Source organism: Empidonax traillii, unplaced genomic scaffold (genome assembly GCF_003031625.1).
Source record: "Empidonax traillii isolate 1590-97213 ecotype Southwest subspecies unplaced genomic scaffold, ASM303162v1 scaffold465:size698125, whole genome shotgun sequence".
NCBI lineage: Eukaryota > Metazoa > Chordata > Aves > Passeriformes > Tyrannidae > Empidonax > Empidonax traillii.
Window position 1 is genome coordinate 123,580 of NW_020955658.1, and position 19,392 is coordinate 142,971.

General features: G+C 46.7%; 2 protein-coding genes across 2 annotated transcripts in view; one reads left to right on the forward strand and one right to left on the reverse strand.

Annotated features, from left to right (window-relative positions):
- Window positions 1–3,029: 3,029 nt before the first annotated feature.
- On the reverse strand, window positions 3,030–5,074 carry LOC114063444 (golgin subfamily A member 6-like protein 22). Its single transcript, XM_027895720.1, has 3 exons — window positions 4,586–5,074; window positions 3,911–3,964; window positions 3,030–3,047 (listed from the first exon to the last, which is right to left on the reverse strand). Exons 1-3 carry the CDS (start codon window positions 4,907–4,909, stop codon window positions 3,030–3,032), a joined length of 396 nt encoding a protein of 131 aa, XP_027751521.1. The 5' UTR covers window positions 4,910–5,074.
- A 267-nt stretch (window positions 5,075–5,341) lies between these two features.
- GLG1 (golgi glycoprotein 1) overlaps window positions 5,342–19,392 on the forward strand; it is a 71,374-nt gene continuing 57,323 nt past the window's right edge. Inside the window, exon 1 of the mRNA XM_027895740.1 lies at window positions 5,342–5,668. Within this exon, the coding sequence (XP_027751541.1) occupies window positions 5,357–5,668 (312 nt within the window). The 5' untranslated portion in view covers window positions 5,342–5,356. The remainder of the gene's footprint in view (window positions 5,669–19,392) is intronic.

A 19,392-nucleotide genomic window follows, 5' to 3' on the forward strand; every position in this document is an offset into this window, starting at 1 on the left:
TCGGTGAAAGCTTTTTCTATCTGCAATATGAATCAGCTGGAGTGCTCTGACACTGTTTGAGTCCAGCTTCATCCCTGACCCTTGCAGAGTCTCCTGCAAAGTTGAGCAGAGGGGGTCACAGTGCCTTAGCAGGACTGTCCCTCTGCTGAGCTTGCTGTTGGCCCCTGCCAGCACTCAGCCTGCAAAGTAGAGCATGTTGGTGTCAACAGCCTCCCTCCAGATAACAATATCATTGTTTACTTGTTTTTGCAACAGTTAAAGATACTTGCAGATACTGCTTAGGAGGCAGAAGCACCTCCTGCTCACGTTATTTCTCTTTGCTAGGTGGGGTTTCTCTTCGCTCCCCTCTGGACGGCAGCTGGAGCTGGGGGTGCTCTGGGCTGGTGGGAAACTGATGCTCCAGTGCAGGGAGTTCACTGATAAAACTCTGGGAGCCACAGCAGCGTCCTGAAAGCACCAATGGCACGTGGGATGCTGCTCCTCTGCTGTCTCTTGCAAAATAGTGCCTCCAAGTTGCAAGAAAAAGAGAGGTTTATCTAATCCTTGGGACAAACTTTGCAGGTAACAGATTCTCTCCAGCCCGTGCTGGTCAGGAGAAAAAAATGCCTCGAACTCATTTCAGTGATTATCCCACCCTGTGAAGCAGAATTAATTTGAGGGTCCAGGGGTTTTCGTCTTGCATCAAGTCCAATTTGGTGCTTCTGCTGGCAGCAGAGGTCGTGGAAGGGGGAGAGAGCCCCCAGTGCTTCCGGCATCAAGCTGGCATCAGCACTGAGTGCTCAGGAAGGCAAAAGCAGGATTGGGAAAGAATTGTGGCACCTAGGAGAAAGGGCTGGACAATTACCCTCTTTTTTTTTATTTTTTTTTCCTTTTTCTAAAGGTAGGTGCTAACTGCAACACCTAATGTGGAGGGCAGCAGTGTCTGCAGTAATGACCTGGGGCTTCTGAGGGTTTGTCAGGCAAAGATGAGTCAACAGCATCGGTCTTTGGGGAAAAAAGGTCAACTGGGCTGAAGAGTTGTGCAGGAGAGGCATGAAGCTCCCCTTTTTGCTCAACACTCACAGGGTTGCAATGGCAATATTGTCTCCTCTTTGTTCACAGCTTCCTTGGAAGGTGGGTATTTCTGTGGTCTTCTGCTTATCTCCAAACATGGATGAGTAGACTCTGACCTACAAGAAAAGCAGAAACAAGTGGGGCTGAACCCTGAGCACGTCATGCAAATAAACCACGAAATACCAGGTGAGTGTTCCTGCCTCAGCCAGCAAGGAAAAGAGCTGAGTGGCAGCAGTAACGAAGCACCTCACTTGGTTCTCTGCAGCAGCATTTGGAGAGGATCATCTGTTGGGAAAGAGCTGAGGTTTTGGGGGATGCCCAGCTTTGGAAGGAGGCAGCTGAGTCAGGCTGTGCATGCAAGGGAGAGGGCCTGAGCACGCTGTGTGCAGGCAGAGCTGGGACTGGGAGCAGTGCCTGTGGCCACAGGGGAGCAAGCAGACCGCATCCAATTAAAAACTGGAGCAGCTCCTCTGGATGGACTGAGGAAGGACTTTTGTTCTCCCCAAAGCTGTGGAGAACAAAAGCACTGCTGGGAAGGAGTGAGAGGTGTCCCAGCAGCTCAGCTCACCCCGGCCTTGCTCTGCTGAGCTGGGGGACATTTAAATGGTGTTTATTGCTTGAAGAGGTGAGACTTAAATGTGCTGCCCACTACAGGAGCAAGGGACTGCAAGCACTTAATGCAGCACCCAGAGGCTGAGAGCCTTGGTGGGAAAATGTTTAACATGTGGCAATGAGGGAATTTCTGCTGAGGGAGAGGGGCTGCAGTAGCAGCATGGGCAGAGATGTCCCTGAGCCCACAGACAAACCTCCTCCTCGTTTAACTTGCTGCTCTTTTATGAAATGCTTGTTTGATGGTGGACTGTGCAGAATGGTAAAATCCAAGCCTGGCAGGAGGTTTTCCTTGTGCAAAAAATGGCTCTCTGGAGAGCTCCCAAGGGTGTGGGAAGGAGAAGAGAGCTGTAACCCAGCTCCATTGCTCCCCTCTGTCCTCATCCTGCAACGGATGGAGGAGCAGAGCCAGCTCTCGCACTGGGCTAACTTCAAACAACTCCCACTAAGCCAAATTGGCTGCCAAGCACGGGCTGGATTTTGCTGGCTTTTGTTTTCAAGTGTTCCCAGCTGCGTGGCCCCTGGGTGCCAGCACAAAGCCACTTTCCGAGCGCTGTGTCCCAGCGTGACACTGGAATGCAGGAAGTGCAGGGGCTTTGCCAGCTGAGCCCCCTCTCCCTCTCGCCTTCACCTGGACGAGGTGGCTGCAGGTTGGGGGCTGTGCTGGGCTCAGGGTGCTCTGGTAGCTCCTGACATTTAGGGGCAAATCTGACATTTAGGGGCAAACCCATCCTAGGAGGATGCTGTGAGCTGACCTGGTGAGATCCTGGGGGAACACCCAAAAAGCTGGGGTTGCTGAGCTGGAGGTGGAGCTGTGTCCCACTGCTGCCACTGACCCAACACCTGGACTGGGACTTTCTTACCGTGCAGTTTTGGGTCTGGCTGCTGGGGCAGATGGGCTGAGGCATCCCCAGAACGCTGCTCCAAGGGGTCTGTGTGGTTGCAGGCACCACTTTCAGATGATCTATCATAAAAATTCAGCATCCAACCCCCCCTTAATGCTCTAGGAGGAAGCTATGGGTCCCATTTACAACGGGATCAGCCATTGCAGATCCTGCTTTGGGGACAAGATCACTCTTCCAGCCCCATGAGGAAAGCCTGGGGGCCGTGATCGAGCATGACCTGGCAAATCCCAGCCCCCAGAACGCAGTGACCGGCACTGACAGGGCAGGAGGTGCAGCCAACCCACCAACCCTGAATGGGAACCATCTCCTGGCACCCCCAGAATATGATCTCCCAGATCTTGTTCATCTGCCTGCTCCTTGCAGGTACCTGAGGGCTGGGCCAGGCTGCTGGTGGGTTCATACCACCCCTCCTGCCAGCCCAGCCTGCCCCAGGAGGGGCCGTGGGTACACCCACACGTGACATCAGCCATCCACCTCGGTCTGGCACTCAGCACGGAGAAATGACAGTGGCAAAGCTGACTGTCAGCATTTTATTAACGGTTTTGAGGTGTTTTCAGCAGCTGGTTGATATAATTTCTTCATTCTTCTGTAGTTTTCTCTCATTCTTCCATATTTTTCTTTATTTTTTCCTTATTCCTTGGTATTTTTTTGCTTACCTGTATTTTTTCTTTGTTCTTCTGTACTTTTTCTTCAATCTTCTGCATTTTGTCTCTGATCCTCTGTATTTTTTCCTCAATCTCCCGTATTTTTTCTTCTCGCCTACATATTTTTATTTTGTTCTCTGCTTTCTCCTCATTCTTTGGTATTTTCTCTTTGTTTTCCTGTATTTTTAATTTGTTCTTCCGTATTTTTTCTTTGATCTCCTGTATTTTTTCCTCGTTCTTACGAATTTCCATTTCGTTCTCTTTTTTTATTTTGCTCTCCGGTATTTTGGTTTCGTTCTTTGGTGGTATTTTTTCTTTGCTCTTCTTTATTTTTTCTTTGACTGTCTTTATTTTTTCTTTGATCTCCTGTATTTTTACTTCGTTCTCTGTGTTCTTCTGTATTTTTTCGTCAAGCTCCTGTATTTTTCTGTTGAGCTTCTGGATTTTTTCTTTATTCTTCCTAATTTTTTCTTTGATCTGCATTTCTTCTTCATTCTTCTCTATGTTTTCCACATTCTTCAGCCTTCTTTCTTCCTCTTCCTGTATTTTTTCTTTGATCATCTCTAATTTTATTTCATTCTTCCTCAACTTTTCTTTGATCTGCTGTATTTTTTCTTTGTTCTCCTGCATTTTTATTTCAGTCTCTGGTTTTGCTTCATTCTTCTGTATTTTTTCCACATTCTTCAGCCACTTTCCCACTTTCTTCATTCTTCCACTTTCTTCATTTTCCTGTATTTTTTCTTTGATCATCTGCATTACTATTTCATTCTTCTGCATCTTTTCTTTGATCTGCTGTATTTCTTCGTCCTCCTCCATTATTTCATTCTCCTGTATATCTTCATCGAGCTCCTGTATTTTTCCTTTGATCTGCATTTCTTCTTTGTTCCTCCTTATTTTTTCTTTGATTGCCTGTATTTTTTCTTTGAACTCCTGTATTTTGTTCTCTGTTTTTACTTCATCCATCTGTATTTTTCCCGCATTCTTCAATCTTCTTTCTTTCTTTTCCTGTATTTTTTCTTTGTCTGTCTGTATTTTTATGTCATTGGTCCGTATCTTGTCTTTGATCTGCTTTATTTTTTCCTTGTCCTCCTGCATTTTTTCGTCAAGCTCCTGTATTTTTTCGTCAAGCTCCTGTATTTTTTTGTCCAACTCCTGTACTTTTCCCTTGTTCTTAATTCCTTCTTTGACTGGCATTTCTTCTTCATTCTTCAGTATTTCTTTGTTCTTCCTTATTTTTTCTTTGATTGCCTGTATTGATTCCATGAACTCCTCTATTTTTAATTCGTTCTCTGTTTTTACTTCATTCTTCTGTATTTTTCCCACATTCTTCAGCATTCTTTCTTTCTTTTCCTGGATTTTTTCTTTGTTCATCCGTATTTTCATTTCATTCTTCCGTATCTTTTCTTTGATCTGCTGTATTTTTTCTTTGTCCTCCTGTATTTTTACTTCGTTCTCCTGTATTTTTTCTTTGATCTCCTGTATTTTCTCATCGATCTCCTGTATCTTTTCTTCATTCTTCTTCATTTTTTCTTTGTTCTCCCGCATTTCTTCTTCATTCTTCTGCAGTTTTTCTATGTAACCCTGTAATTTCTCTATGTACCTCTGTATTTCTTCTTCATTCATGTGCAGTTTTCCCTCATCCTTCTGCTCTTGCCACTCTCCTTTAACCCAACCCTTCTCAAAGCCCAGTTTCCCCATGATCTCTCTTACTTCTCTGTCAGTGGGGCAGCCGAGTGAGAAGCGAGAGATTTCGGGGGAGATCCGGTCACAGCTACCGGGCACCGGCAGGGTGAGGCCCACGGCCCGCCCGCCGCCTTCCTGGGGGGTGAGCTCGGCTCCTCGCGGCCCGCCCCGGCACCTGAGGGGCTGAGGGGACCCGTGAGGGGCTGAGGGGGCCCCTGCGGGGCTGCGGGGACCCGTGAGGGGCGGCGGGGCGGTCGGTGCCGTTGAGCGCGCGCTGCCTCCTCCTCCTCCTGAGGCGACAACGGTCGGGCCGCGTGCCGGGGGAGGGCGGCGCCCGAGCAAGCCACGCCCCCTCCCCCGCCGCCGGGAGAGGGGCGTGTCCCGGGGCCGTCACGCGCCGATTTGCATACGCCGTGCGTGCCGCGGGGCGGGCGGGCGGACGCCGGGGGTGGCGGATCCAAGATGGCGCCGTGCGGACGTGTCCGGAGCCGCTGCCCGGGCCCGGCGCTGCTCCTGCTGCTGGCGCTGGCGGCGCGGCCGGCGGCGCCCGGCCCTCCCGTGGGCCCTCCCGGCGTCGGCGGGGCCCTGCCCGCAGCGGCGCAGCCGGCGGGGCCGGGCGCGGCCGTCCCGCGGAGCGCCCGCGGCGGCGGGGCGGGCAGCGGGTGGAAGCTGTCGGAGGAGGCGGTGTGCCGGGAGGACGTGGTGCGGCTCTGCTCCAAGCACAGCTGGGCCAACAACCTCGCCGTGCTCGAGTGCCTGCAGGACGTTCGCGAGGTGAGGCGCCGGGCCCGGGGCCGGGCCGGGCCTGCCCGCGGCGGCGAACAAAGAGCGGGGTCCGCGGCCCCGCCGCGCTCGCTCCCCTCGTGGGTTTGCGCTCCGGGCGAGCCGCTGGCGGGGTGGCGGTGAGGGCTGCGGAGAGCGGCCCCTCCTCGCCCGCGCCTCGGGGCTCCGGCAGCGCCCGGCGGGCAGCGAGAGCTCCCGGCGCTGGCTTTGTGCTCTGCCTCCGCAGCCCCCGGGGTTGTTCGCTCCCAGAGCCCTGCCCGCCTAACGCTGAGGGAAAGGCGCCGTGCTGGTACCAGCAGTGACCTGAGGAGGTGGTTTTCTTCACGTTCGGGTTCCTGCCTTCTCGTGGAGCTCCGCTGCAGAGGCGGCTGGTTTCCAGTCCTCGCCTGTGCGTGGATGAAACTCGATATACGGTCTTCAGACCTGGCTTAGTTTACGGGGGGGTTTATGCGTTGTTCCCGAACATCTGTCGTGAGCGGTTTAAGTCCAGCTCAGGAAAACTGAGTTGCCAGCTCAGAGTCTTCCAGCTCCATCTTTTCATTCATTCCTGGGTTCTTGCTCCGTTTGAAGCAGCCTTTGGGGGAAGTGCTTTTGGTGAGCTGTTCTGGTGTTGAGGTCCGTGTAGTTCTTGGCTTCTCTGCTGAGAAGTCCAGGAATGTCAGGCTGGGTCAGTTTTAATGGTGTTTTTACCCAAGTGGGAACGCGATTAGGAAAAGCCTGGGCTAGTTTCTCATCCCTCATTATGGAGACAGCAGATGGCAGTGACAATGGTTACTCTCGTCGAGGGGAATCCTGAACCAGTAAGTGTCAGTGATTACTTCTGGCTTACAATCCAAGGCTAATTTAGATTTTTATCTCACTTAGAGCTTTAATTCTGGACAGTTTATTAAGACATTTGTAGATGCTTTAAACGAGTCCTGCTGCAGCATCTCTCAGAGTTACGAAATGCTCTGATAACGTGCTTTATGAATAACTTGTCCTTTGCTGTTCCTTCCACCTGTCTGGGACCTTTTGGCCCCCTTTTAGGGAGGCATCCTGTCCGAGAGGATCTTTGGAGCTGCTCTCGCAGGCGGTTGCTCCCAAGCTGCCAGCCTGCCAAAAAGGCAGGCTCTTGTTCCTTTCTTCCCAGTTGCATAGCCCCTCCCTTCTCTTTTCATGCTTCCCGTGCTTGTTGGTTTTCTGCCATTTTAGCAAGGTGAACCTCTTTGTGGTCCAGTTGATCAGCTTTCTGCTGGAATAGTTGTGTCCCTTCTCTGAGTGAGAGCACAGAGAGGGGTGGGTGCAGGGAGGTGCAGAAGGTGAAGCTTTGCTTTATTTTCACCATGTACAAACCCCTGTTCTGGCTCTGCATATCTCCTGAGAACTCCACTCTTTTGGATGTTATGTCTGCTTGTGGTTTTCCTTTTCCTCTTCCCAAGCCTGCCTGATGTCCGTAGTTTGCTGGCTGTTGCTCCTGTCTGGCTGTAGTGGTGCCTGATGGCCAGTGCTGAAGGTGGATCTTCTCCTGGCTGACATCCCAGGCACCCACAGGACATCTCAGGCTTCTTTTGGACTGAGTTTCCTCCATGAAGGTGCCACTCTGCAGCCCTGTCCTTATTTGTGTGTCAGTCTGCAAGGAGCGCTCTCACCTGGCCTTACCCTCAGCAGTTCTGCTGGAACACTGGTGGGATGGGCTGGATCCTGATGCAAAAAGGCCTTCCCAGAGGGCTGCTCGGAGAAATTAATTAGAATAACGGACTTGTGCGTACCCCTACTGTGTAACTCTTGAGATTTAGACTGTGAGTAGAAGTCACGAGTTGTAAACGTTGGGTAGCACTTCATCTGATAGGGAGCAGGGTCAGATATGATCTCAGATGTTTCCTTTGTGTTGGAGGTGACAGCAGGGGAAACGAGTGACGTATTGGCTGTTTCACTGCTGTTGATCTAACTTTTAATTTTGACCTTGGAGCCACTGACTGCTTGTTTGGACGATACCAGAAATGTGACAATTACATTTTAAAATGGATCTAGTCTGAGTCACACAGCCCACTTAAAAACAGTCAGGCTGCAGTAGATGGAAGATTTGGGGGAGTTTTGTGCTTGGGAGTGTCAGTGAGGACAGTGTGTGGACACTGCTTCTCTACAAGTAGCAGGTAAGGTTTTTAAATGCAGCTTTTTGCTGCAGGGGTTAAAGGTAAACTTACTTCCCTCATAAAAAATGTTCCTCTAAAGGGGTGAAACTTTCAGTTTGAAACTAGAAGTGTTACTGATAATTGTGGTGATACCTGTAAGCCCGGACCCTTCTAAGTGTGAGTAACCAGGGGAAACAGCTGCTTGAAACCTTCCTTTTGAGTCCATAAAGCATCGAGAAAAGGTGTGCTTGTTTTGTTAGTGTGAACGTGATGATGTTGTTCCAGTACCTGCTGATGTCTGGTGTGTGGGGAAGTGTTTAAAGTCCTCCCTTGCTTTGGCTGGGTAGTTCTCTGTGAACGGGAAGGACAGAAGTTGAGTCTGAGGTTGACTGGGACAGCAGCTCAGCTTGCAGAGGGAGTGTTGAGAGGAGCTGTTTACCACACATCTTCAGTGAAGAGTGGTTTGACACAATGAAAACTAATAAAAAAACCAAAAATCAACCCACACCCAAAACCCAGCCCAAAACAACAACAGTACAAAGCAAGAAAACCCACCCAAACCAACCCCCAAAGCAGTACATTTTAGAGGTTTGGTTTTGAGAGGTTACTTGTTTGAAGTATTATCAACACAGTTATTTAAGCACTGTGTGTTTTTAGAATCCTTTTAGAAAGAAAAAGCAGACCCCCACATTGATGCCAAATACTTTTTACCAGTGATTTTTCCACCGAGTGCAGAGTCCACTTCTTCAGGGGCGGAACTCTTCTGCATTTCAGGCTGTCCAACTTTTTGAACGACAGAAATCAGAGAAAAATCATTGTTTTCTGCTTTCCTTTTGTAGTAGAAGGATGGGAAGGATGCTCCTTGATTGGAAGAAGTAGTGGTCAGAGCTGCTCAGCTTAAGCATTTTTGAAAATAATAAAAAATATAGAATAAAGCACGCTCTATGTGTTTTGCAGATGAATTAACTTCCTTCTAGTTAGAAGTACTTGTGCACTTATTACAGTTTTGAGTGACTTAAATTTTGCCATCAGGGTTTTAATGGATGTTCACATAAGTTTGTCATCATATAAAAAGAGTAGAGTGAGGTAGTGTATACCTGTGTTTTTAAAGACTGTGTTCCAAAGTGCTCCTTTCTGAAAGGATTCTGGTTTGGAGCCTGTTCCTAGAGAGGCTTTCAGAGCTTGCATTTCACCGAGCATGGGCTGCAGCCCCTGAGCCCTTTTTTTTTGTGGGCTGCCTGTTAAACTGATTTGCATGGTGGCTATGGTATAAATAAACCCAGGAAATATTCATATTTTTGCTAGGTAACAGTTTTTGCTCGATTAATGGTGATTTGCATTTGAAGCAAAAGGGGGTTGAATTTGAGGCAGGAGACATTAGAAGGTAGGAAAATAATCTTAAGCAGCAGCTCTCTTATGGGGTTTACTAATGGAGCGTAATTTGACTGTTCAAACCTACCTTGGAGCTGGTTAATTGGTGAATGAACTCCATGCCATAATTGCTGAGCTTTACTTGCATTGCGCTTGTGAAGATTGTGTAATATTTAAAGCATTGTATTAATCTCTATAGTGCTAATGCATTAGAGGCTAAATATTGTTTCTAAGATCAAACAGTCGTGGTTAAGTTGGGATTAGAGATCAAAGTCTTGGCTTCCTGCTACTTTCTTCATCCTGAATGGTTCTGTTTCTTTGGCAGCACCTTTATGGCACAGACAGTGCCTGAGTGCTCTGCTTTTTGGAAAGAAAAAGGCTCTCTTAATGGTTGAGAGTTGGGTTGAGAACAAGAAAAGTTATTAGGGAAGCTGTGTATTTCCAGAATGGTATTTTTACTGGTTTTTCAGGTGTTTAGTTCATGTAAAAGGCCAGAAAATTCATTTGGTGTGATTTACTGGGCTGGGGAGTGTGTTCCATTTGATGGGCTGGGAACTGCCATATTTCTTCTGTTTGAGTGTTTTATTCCTCACTCACTCTGGACCTGAGCTCCTTAAGTGATCTGATAAAATAGTGCCAGTGAAATTACTTGTTTTAAAGTTCCAGACAACGACACATGCTGGGAGTCTTTATCTCTTTTGGTAATACTGTAATTGTAGGAAAAGTTGTGTGTGCTCGGTCTCTGTCCCGGTCCTTTAGTGTTTCTACTTTTTTGGTAAATGGATTGGAAAAGCAAAGGGCTTCCCTGAAGCGTTTTGCTTGCATTGAGGCAGATGAGTGTGATCTGTCTCAGTAGCTTAACTTATTTTATTTTATTTTTCCTCTTTTATCTCCGTAGTTTATTGAGTTAAAGATCAGAGGTTTTGTTTTGCCTCGACCTGCGACATTGTCTCCTCTTTGGGCACCTGCTTGTGTTGTTTCCATCTCTCACAGCTTCCCCCACGCACGGGTGGCAGTTAAAGCATCCTTTTTGAGATGTCTCATTTGTGGCAGCAAATGACTGCTTACCTGTCCTGAGCTCACCAGGTGATTGAGGGCTGTGGATTAAACACAGCGAGAGGGTGGGCTGGTTTTTTAGGAAATGCAGGTTGTGAAGCCACTCTTCAGGACAGAGCTGGGCATCTTTTCCAACCCTTATGGTTTGTTGTTGTTTTTTTTTTTCCCCCCCAAAACCTCCCTTCATTTTGCCTGCCCTTCAGGTGAGCTGCTTGGAGTGGCAGCTGCCTGTTCTCAGGCTGGGAAGTTGTGGAATGGAGGCTGGTCTGGCTCTCTGATTGTTACTATTGCAAAGGAGCAGGCAGTCAGTATTCCAGGGATGCTCTTACAGTGCCTGCAGCATTATCATCTGCTTCAGACATCACCACTCAAAGGGTTGGGTTTTTTTAAAGGCAATGATCAGAAACCTGAAAGATGTACCTTCAGCCTTGCCAAGGGCTCTGCTTACACTCTCTCTTTTTTCTGAGGGGTATTGACCTGGTGATGATTCAGAGTCTGTAAAGGGCACAGGAGTTTAAGAACTCTTACATGCTTAAGAAAAATAAAAGGAGAGTTCTTACCTGCATGCTTGGAGTTGAGCTAACTTAAAGGAACAACGTGCTGCAATTTTAAGAGATGAGTTAGTTATTGGGCTGTAACTGGACTCTGTGAGTTGAAGCCTGTGCATCTAAGTGAGAAAATTTCAGATACTGTCCTATCTTAAACTGCATTTAATGAAGAATTTACAGTGGCTTGTGGTAGGAGCTAATTAATTGAACTGCTTCTGAAATTCCTAAAATTGAAGATGGACTATCCAAGTTAGTGGAAGGGAATGCTTGGACCAGGGAGAAAGGGATTTAGACGACTAGATTTTGAAAGAAAAAAAGAGCAACACCAACAAAAAAATGATGGAGGCAAGGCTGGAACACTCTCTGAAGCTTTTCCTCCCGAGGCTCGGCTTCTTAACCGAGATTAGCCACACTTCCTTTCTGAGGTTCTTGTTTTCCCTTCTGTTTGGATAGTGTAAGCCCAGCTTGCTCCTGGCTTTTGTAGTTAAGTCCTAAAGTAAAATACTAAATATACTTCAAAAGTCTGACTTGTATTTCGGTTGGTTACTTTGGCATCAGCCTTTGGCTTCCTCTCAGGATGCAGCAATATTTCCAAGTGCCCTTTTCATCTTGCTGAAGCCACGGGTGAGCTGAAGAGAGGGGAGGATGGTCTCTTGTCCTGCCAGGCCCTGGACTTACTGCCTGGGGACCAGAGCACCGAGCACAGCTTCTTAGTTCTCCTGCCTTTAGCTGCACTTCTGCTTGTCTGAGAGCCTTGCTTTTGTGGTTTTTTTTTTTTTGGGTGGTGGCTTTGGTTTCCTTCATTTTGTGCTGTTCCTGGCAGGCTGACACTTGTGGTGGCTGGTTGTGTTATCAGTTTGGCTCAGTAAAAGGTTATCTTCCAGGTCTGCTTCCTGCAGAGAGCTGGCACTGCCGGGGCTCTGCACACCCACGAGGAAGGGGATGAAATCAAATTCACGAGGGGAGAAGTCAAGTTTGCTGCAGGCTGGGCAGCCTGGGCTGGGCTCGGGTGAACTGAGAGAGCTGGGTCAGGGGGGAGGTGATTTACTGAGCCAAATAGCTGCAATATATTAAAAACCAAAGACCTGGGCAGTTGTTACAGTAGAATCAGATGCAGCCAGGTTGTGTTTTCCCTGCTTGCACTCTTTCCTCTCGCGGAGTGGAAGAAAAGAGATCTCTCTAGCGCTGCTTTGAGTTGTCATGATTGGAATGGAATGTTCTGAGGAGGGATTATTCTTGGCAAATTATGTGCTGTGTTTGTTTTCTAGTGTAGAGATAATGTCTAGGTGTTCTTTATAGTGCAGCTTTCCTGCATGTGAGCACGGCTTTCTCAGTAGATTCTGCTTTTTTGGTATTTTTTCCAAAGTAAGCTTGCGTTTTCCAAGGCTTTGCAGTTATCCTTCCTAATAATAAACCCCAAAGAATTAGGTGAATAAAAGGTCTAGGTACTTGCCTTTTTATTTGAAATATTGCTTTAAAATAGGGGTTTTTTTTTTGATCTTCTGACTAATTCAGTTTTAAGGTCTGTAAAGTTGGTTGCTATGGAACCTAAAATTTTTCATTTCTGTTAGTTGATAATTTTCTGTCATCACGGAATACCTTTATTATCATCAGTGCTGGGGCTAAAGGCCAGTGTGTCTTGCCAGGTAACACCACAGGGACAAAGGACCATTATTCATGCAGGACAGGAATGCTTATTTGCTGCATTTGTTATTTTTTGCATCTTTACCTCGAAAAATGCTTAAGAACTGCTGAGGTGACCAAAAGGTGGTGGTTACTGTAGTAAGTTTTCATGGTTTCTCTACAGGCCTGAAGTGTTTCACTCCTTTGCAGGCAGTGGTAGAACTCTGTGCTCTTCTGTGAAAAACTTCTTGTAGCTCCCTGAGTTGAGTCACAGGAGTTTTGAGTCTCTTCTTGAGAATGCAACTGGTTGATATAATTAATTAATTCTATGTAACAGGGTGGGTTCATAACAAAGGGCTCTTCCAGACCTGCTATGCAAAATCAATCAGGCCAATGTGCTGTCTTTGTTAAAATAATAATAATGACTAGCTTAATCTGGTGGCAAGTTTGCTGTCTAGATCTTTTGAATTTTAATGGGAGTCTCACCAGCCTCCATCGTGCTCAGTAGTTTGCTAATTGAGGCTTTCTCTTCTAGGCTGTCCTGTTATTATTGCAGGGTAAAATACTTTGCACCAAGTGAACTGCAAAGCAAACTCAGCAGAGCATGCATTCTTCCAAGTGTCCAAGTAATTGCCCTACAAAAGAGTTCTTATGGAATTAAACAAAAACCAGCAAACCCAAACCTGCTTGGCTTGTAGACTTTCTGCGACAGCCCAGACTTGATTTTGAGCTGAGTCAACTTCTGTTACGCTGTTCTCAGCTGACTTAACTAAGATCTGGAAGGAGCTTTACAGTAAGCTCTTTCCTTATCAAATTGATTTTTTTTGGCTCATGTCTATCTCTGTGGCCTATCTGTGTATGTCACAGAATCAGGAAAAACTTTCAAGTAAAACCACTGCAACACTGCAGTTGTCATCGTTTGCAACAGGAATTGTTCATAAGACTGCAGTTCTTTAGTTGTGTTCATGGTGATTTAAACAAATCAATGTTAATGGGATCCTCCTAGTGGAAAATTCAGACAGGCTACTTAAAATGTTTTTATAATAGAATTGTAGCGTTGTGGAAGGGTTTGGGCTGGAAGGGATCTTAAGGCTCATCTCATTCCAACCCTCTGCCATGGGCAGGGACACCTTCCACTATCCCAGGTTGTTCCAGGCCTTGTCCAACCTGGGCTTGAACACTTCCAGGGATGGGACTTCCACATCTTCTGTGGGCACTGTGGTTTTGATGCCTCAGCACTTGAGCTGGGTGAGGAGCGAGGTGCTGGATCTCCCACTGTGCCACAGGAATTCAAATCTGTGATGGCAAATCCTCAACCTCCTGAGGTGCAGAGCTGACTCTGCAGCACAAGTCAAAGGTCTTGTGAATGCAGTAACATAAGGGAAGGCTTTGCAGGCAGTGATCAGCAGCCACCCTCACTTGTTGCTGATTAGCTGTGTGAAGCAACACTGATTTTTAAAGCCCAGAAAAGAAAAGGCTGAAACAGTAGTTAGTGGTGCAAGTTTTCCCTGCATTTGTGTTAAGCACAGAGCTGTGATGGGGCTGCTGTGATGAATGCTTGTCCTGTCTCTAGAAATCACCTGGGCATGTGTGGTTCTAGGGAACATTTCCCTCAACTGATTCCCAGCTCTGAAGGTGTACACTCATCCTGGTGGGATTGTTAATAGCCTTAATTAGATGTACATGTCCAAAACACTGGTAGTGAGAAGGGTGGATTCTGCACTTCCCTCACAGAACACAGAGCGTTGCAGTGTTTTGAATTTTTGCATCACGGTCTGAGCTTGAGCAGGCACTGAACGTGCCAGCCCTCACTGCTGATCCCCTCCCCTCTGACCCCACAAATAGCAGCAGTGTGTAGGGCAGGCTGGCCTGCAACAGGGCAGAGTTTGCTGCAGCTCGGGCACTCAGCAGTGTGGCTTGAGCTTGCCCACATCAGCCCCCCTCACGTGCTCTGAGGCTGCCTTGGCTTCCTTTCCATCAGCAGCTCACAGGTAAGGCCCACACAAAGGAGAGGAGCAAACAGCAAGCCACAAAGAGGGTTTTTGGTTTCCCTCCCCTCCTCCAGGCATTTGTGAACTCTTGCAGCATCCTCTCGTATAAAACCATAGTCTAAACTTGTTCTGCTAGGGAGAGTGCTGATGGAATGTAAATTCTTCTCCTTGTATGTCAGCTCTTCCCAAAGTAATTTCCCCAAATACTTTCCTTCCTGGAGGCATTTTGGTGAAACCCATCATGGCTTTCTGATGCCCTCCAAGATTATTTAATAAATGCTGTCCTCTAATGCCTGTTTTACTCACTAGGGTTCACAGTATCTCCAGCTCACAGTACTTGCAGAAGGCGTTTTCTGAACACTTTCTAAGAAAGCTGGAGAGCTCAGGTAGGCTGTGTGATGTTGGGGAGGAGTATTAATCTTGGTTTTCTCTGCTGTACAATTAGAAGAGGAGAATCATTGCTGCAGTCACTTCACCTGCTGGTTGCTGGCCCAGCACAGCTCTGTGATGCAGTGTGATGTCTGGATTGGCACAGGACAAATGGAACTGGCAAAGCCTACCTATGGTTTAGAACTGTGCATCGTGAATAACTTTAAATAACAGTGCAGCATACTGTTACTATCTTAAAATGATTGCTTGTCTGTTGAGTGATGGAGTTTGGTCTCTGACTGTAGTCACTTCTGCATTGCCTTGTGGAACCACAGATCTGCAATTAGGGTCCCTTTAAGGAGATGGAAATGTTAGCTTAAAGAAAAAGCCCCTCTGTCAACTTGATGTGGAGCCATTCAAGCAAGAATGTTAAAAAAGGAAGATATTAAGAGAAGGTAGCAGAGTAGCTTATAGCCTAATAAGCATTACAATGCTGGAGAACCTCTGTATATCTTCAAATCTTTGTCTCAGCTTTTAAGGCAAGAGTGTTATTTCATATACTGTGATTGTTCTGATCTTAGCTGGGCCAGAAGGGTCTTTCTGAACTTTTGTTCTCAGAAGCCAAAAATAAACTTGTGGAGGCTGGCTAATACTGCAATCCACTACTTTGGGAACCACGCTGCTGAAAGTACCCTTGAGCAGCCCTTTAGGGCTTTGGCGTGGTTTTCTTAAGTTCTTTGTTTGTGTTTTTTGGGTTTGCATGGACTTTTTCGTATCCCTTATTATTCAGATGTTAATCCAAAGCTATGCTAGCTAAATCATCTTAATTAAGACTCTCCAGAGCGAGGTACAGGGACTGTTATTCTGGCTTGTTCTTGTGTGGAGGGTACTTAGTTTCATAGAAACACACTGTAATATTCCATGATGCTGATAAAATCACAGAATTGGCCTGATGACGGTGAGTACAGTAGCTGGAAAGAATGATTCATTTCATAGAGAAACAAATAAGAGGTTTTGATTACAATTTTTTTGGATCCCATGGCATATTGCTGGAATTTTGACCGTGCAAGTATTTATCTGGAAGTTCCAGTGTTTTTGGTTGGAGGCAGTAACAGTAGAAAGATGCTGCCTTTCCCTGGCAGAGGTACAAGGTCAGGTGAATCTTCTGGAATAACAGGGGCTCGGAAAGTATCAAAATCCTTTCAATCCTGGTGTTCCAGGTAGCTGTAGTTGTTAGTGACCCACAGGCTGAAAGCATGGGCAGGCAACCACTCTGTGCTGTGAGTGAGGTGAGCTCTGCTTGGTTTTTTTTTTTTGTTTTGCTTTTCAGCATTTCATGTTCCATAAGAGTTGAGTTTTGCCCCTGCAGTCCTGGGAACGGGTAGCATCTCTTCTGAATCATGAACAGATTGTGGGGTTCATTTTTAATTAGTCTCTCACCTGAATGGTTCTGTTATTCTGTGCTTGTTCTTCCTTACAAATAAAAGATAGGAACATGTTTAGCATGCGCTGGCAAGACTTGCTGTATAAAAAGATAACAGTACACTGGGTGTTGATCTGAGTTCCTTGGTGTTCCACGTCCTTCCTTGCAGTCTGTTCCTCGCTTTAGTCCATGGAAAGCGCTTTGTGAGAATATGGACGAATTTCTTTTGCCTGCAGCTTCTCTGAGTCTTAAAAACATTGTGGGATTGAAATGCTGCTTCATCCTTCTTGTGGAGCAAATCTGCAACATGTTTTAGTCCCAAAGTCAAGAGGAGCAATATGCTATTTCTGTACCAGAATGCCTGAGGCTCTCATCAGAGAGAAGTGTGAGCTGGAGTAGAATGCTACTGACCTGAGGAGCGTGTTTGTTCTTAGATTTGATATTCACATGCCTGGTAAACATGTGGGATTTGACTAGGCATTCTTCTTCCCAGAAAACTGCAGCTCCTCCTTTTGATGTGACATCCACCCTGGGAGCTGTGGAGGAGGGAAGGGGCACGGCCAGCTTGTCCTCAGGTTCTCTGGACGACGTGTCTTGCTGAGTTTCTGACATATGTTTATGGAGTTGCGTGTAATCTGCAGCAGTGTGTGGATCTCCCTGAGGGGTGTGTGTGATGGGTACCACTCTCACTGCAGGAGTGCTGCAGTGCTCCCCTGGCTCTGAGTCTGGGGGGGCACTGGGGGAGTTTTATCAATGAAACTCTCTCTTGAGAAGGAAGTGCTTACCGAGGAAAACAACTGATAAAGTTGCCAAAATAAACCCTTGCTCCCTGGAGAGCTGCTGGAGGAGGGGAGAGGGAGGCCTGGCAGTCACAGTTGTATTTGAATAACATGACATACCATCCTATGAAAGGGTTTAGGGTGAAGGAGCAGGGGGGGCTGCACTTCCAGCCCCTCAGGCTTGCCTTGTGTTCAGAGCTTGCTTGCTCGGTTACAGTGTGTGGGATCGAAATGTTAAATTAAGCTTAATAGTTTTAAATCCTGGCATGTGTCAAGCTTGTCCAAGCTTAAATAAACTGAGTGCAGAACTAAAATTATGTGCATCTCTTATGCACACGTGCCATGGTTGAGTACTTACTAAGTACTTATGATCGGGGCCCAATTTTTTACGAGGTGTTTCAATTTCTACAGAATGCCACAGTGAACCTAAGATTTTTTTTTTTTATCATTATTTCTGCAAACTGTTAAACAAGCTGTGAGTAATCTGTTTGGGTTTTTTTGTTGTTTGTTTGTTTAAAAAAAAGACTCCTCAGTTGACATCATTTATGCTGTTTGACTATTTACTTGTTTTTGAGGAATCCGTGTCCTGAATGGTGATTTGGGTGGGTGTTTCAGAGTAGTTTATGCTGTAAATTTGAGGCAGTACTCAAGCAAGGTAGCAGGGGCAGTGGCTCTGTCTGCAGAATGGCTTGAAGAGTCCTGTTGGCTCATCCAGCTGAGTAGCCAGTTCTGTGGCAGGTGGGGAGTGTGTTCTAGAGATGTGTCAATAGTTACAGCTAAATTGCCACGTGAGGATTTGGGATTTCCCTATTCCCATAAGGAGAAACAACCTTCCCTTGGATATCTTTATTAACACTCTCCTTGTTGTTTGCTTAGGGAATAAGCTGAGCTGTCTGGTCACTCATCCAGAAATGTTCCAAGGTACCAGTTTCTGGATGAGGTGGTCAGCTCTCGTCCCGGGAGGGGTTTCTCTGGATAAAGCAGTGCACGTTCAGTACAGCTCTCAAGTACTGGATACAGCTCTTGCACCCTAAGATCTCACTGCATCGTTTGGAAACAAATGAGGCAAATCTGTTTGGTCACAGAGCTTTTCCCTGGTTTAGTGCTTGTTTTTGAAGACGGGATGGTCTCAGGGATGTGTTTGGCTGGTTTGGGGAAGGAGTGAATAGCGAATGTTTCAGCTGATAGAAAATTTAGTTTGTCCTCTTTAACACTGGACACCGTGGCATTCAGTAATGCCAGTAATATATGGGCTAATTGCGTGTATATTTTAGGCTTTTCCTTTCTGAACCCAGCATTATGTTTATCCCGTGTCAGGGGAAGGTGATTAAAAGCTTCTAATGAACATTTCCTGGAGGTTTCTCTCGCTTTTACAAGTGCCTTGTTTCTAAGGTCAGCACTCCCTGGAGGTTTGCATGCCTCAGCCAGCCCTTGATATAGAGCTCTTGTCCTGCTTTTCCTGCCGTCTTTGTGATGTGTTAAAACCTCTGCAGAGTGCTTGAGGAGAGCATTCCTGGGAAAGCCATGTTTGCTCTGTTCTGTCCTGCTTTGTGACAGTCCTGGCAGGGGTGTTTTTGGGTGATGGGTTGCTGGTTAGGTCAGGCTGCTCCAGGTGCTCAGGGCTCTGGACCTGAGTTCAGAGGTGACAGGATGGAGAAAGAAGCTCCATGAGAACATGTTAGCACGAGCACCCACCCACAGGGAGGGCACGCTGAGGGATGGTCTTATGACTGTGCACTGCATGCTGCTGACAATCTGCAGTCATGGGGAGTAGTTGGAGGCCTGGCCATCTGATGAAGTGAGCACTGATTTGACTCACAGCAGCAAATTAAAGCTGTGAGTAATAAGTTTCTAACAGTTTTCTGCTTCACTGCTAAAGGCTCCTGTGGCCAGGGCAGCTGAACAAAACACGCAGCAGTTCTGGGGCAGGGAAAATGGAAGGTGGTTCCAGCGTGCTTGGCTCTGAATGGCAGCACTTAGAAGTGGCTTCACGTGTTTGAGTGGTCCCTGTTCCAGACCTGCTCATCCCTGGGGAGACTTGGACAGTGTCAGCTCGTCCAGATAAAACTCGGGTGGCTGAAGTTGCAAGTCAAGACCTTGTGGGAAGAGTGTAGTACTAAAGCCAGGAGGGATTTTGGTTCTATGTAATAGAAACAGGGCAAAGAATTGATGGGAAAAGGTGTCCATGTTAGAGGTAACTGGGCTTGGGGGGGTTAAAATTTGCACCTGTGGCACATGGCTGTGTAAATGAATTCAGATTAGATATCTAGGGAGGCTAATGGAAACATGTTTTAATGAACCCTGGCTAATTACTATATTAACTTCTTGATCAATACCCAGGAGACCTCAAACTACTTGCAGATTGTTTTTTTTTTTTAAAGCCCTGCTCTTACATATATTTTAACTCTTCTGCATATAATCAAAACAACCGGAGTCACTTGGTT

Excerpts from the sequence above, each read along its gene's own strand:
- LOC114063444 (XM_027895720.1), bottom strand. The coding sequence starts at position 4,909 with ATGGGGAAACTGGGCTTTGAGAAGGGTTGGGTTAAAGGAGAGTGGCAA. Across the intron at positions 3,965-4,585 it reads GGAAGAATGAAATGAAAATA|CAGATGATCAAAGAAAAAAT; the intron begins CGGATGAACAAA and ends GAAATAGTAATG.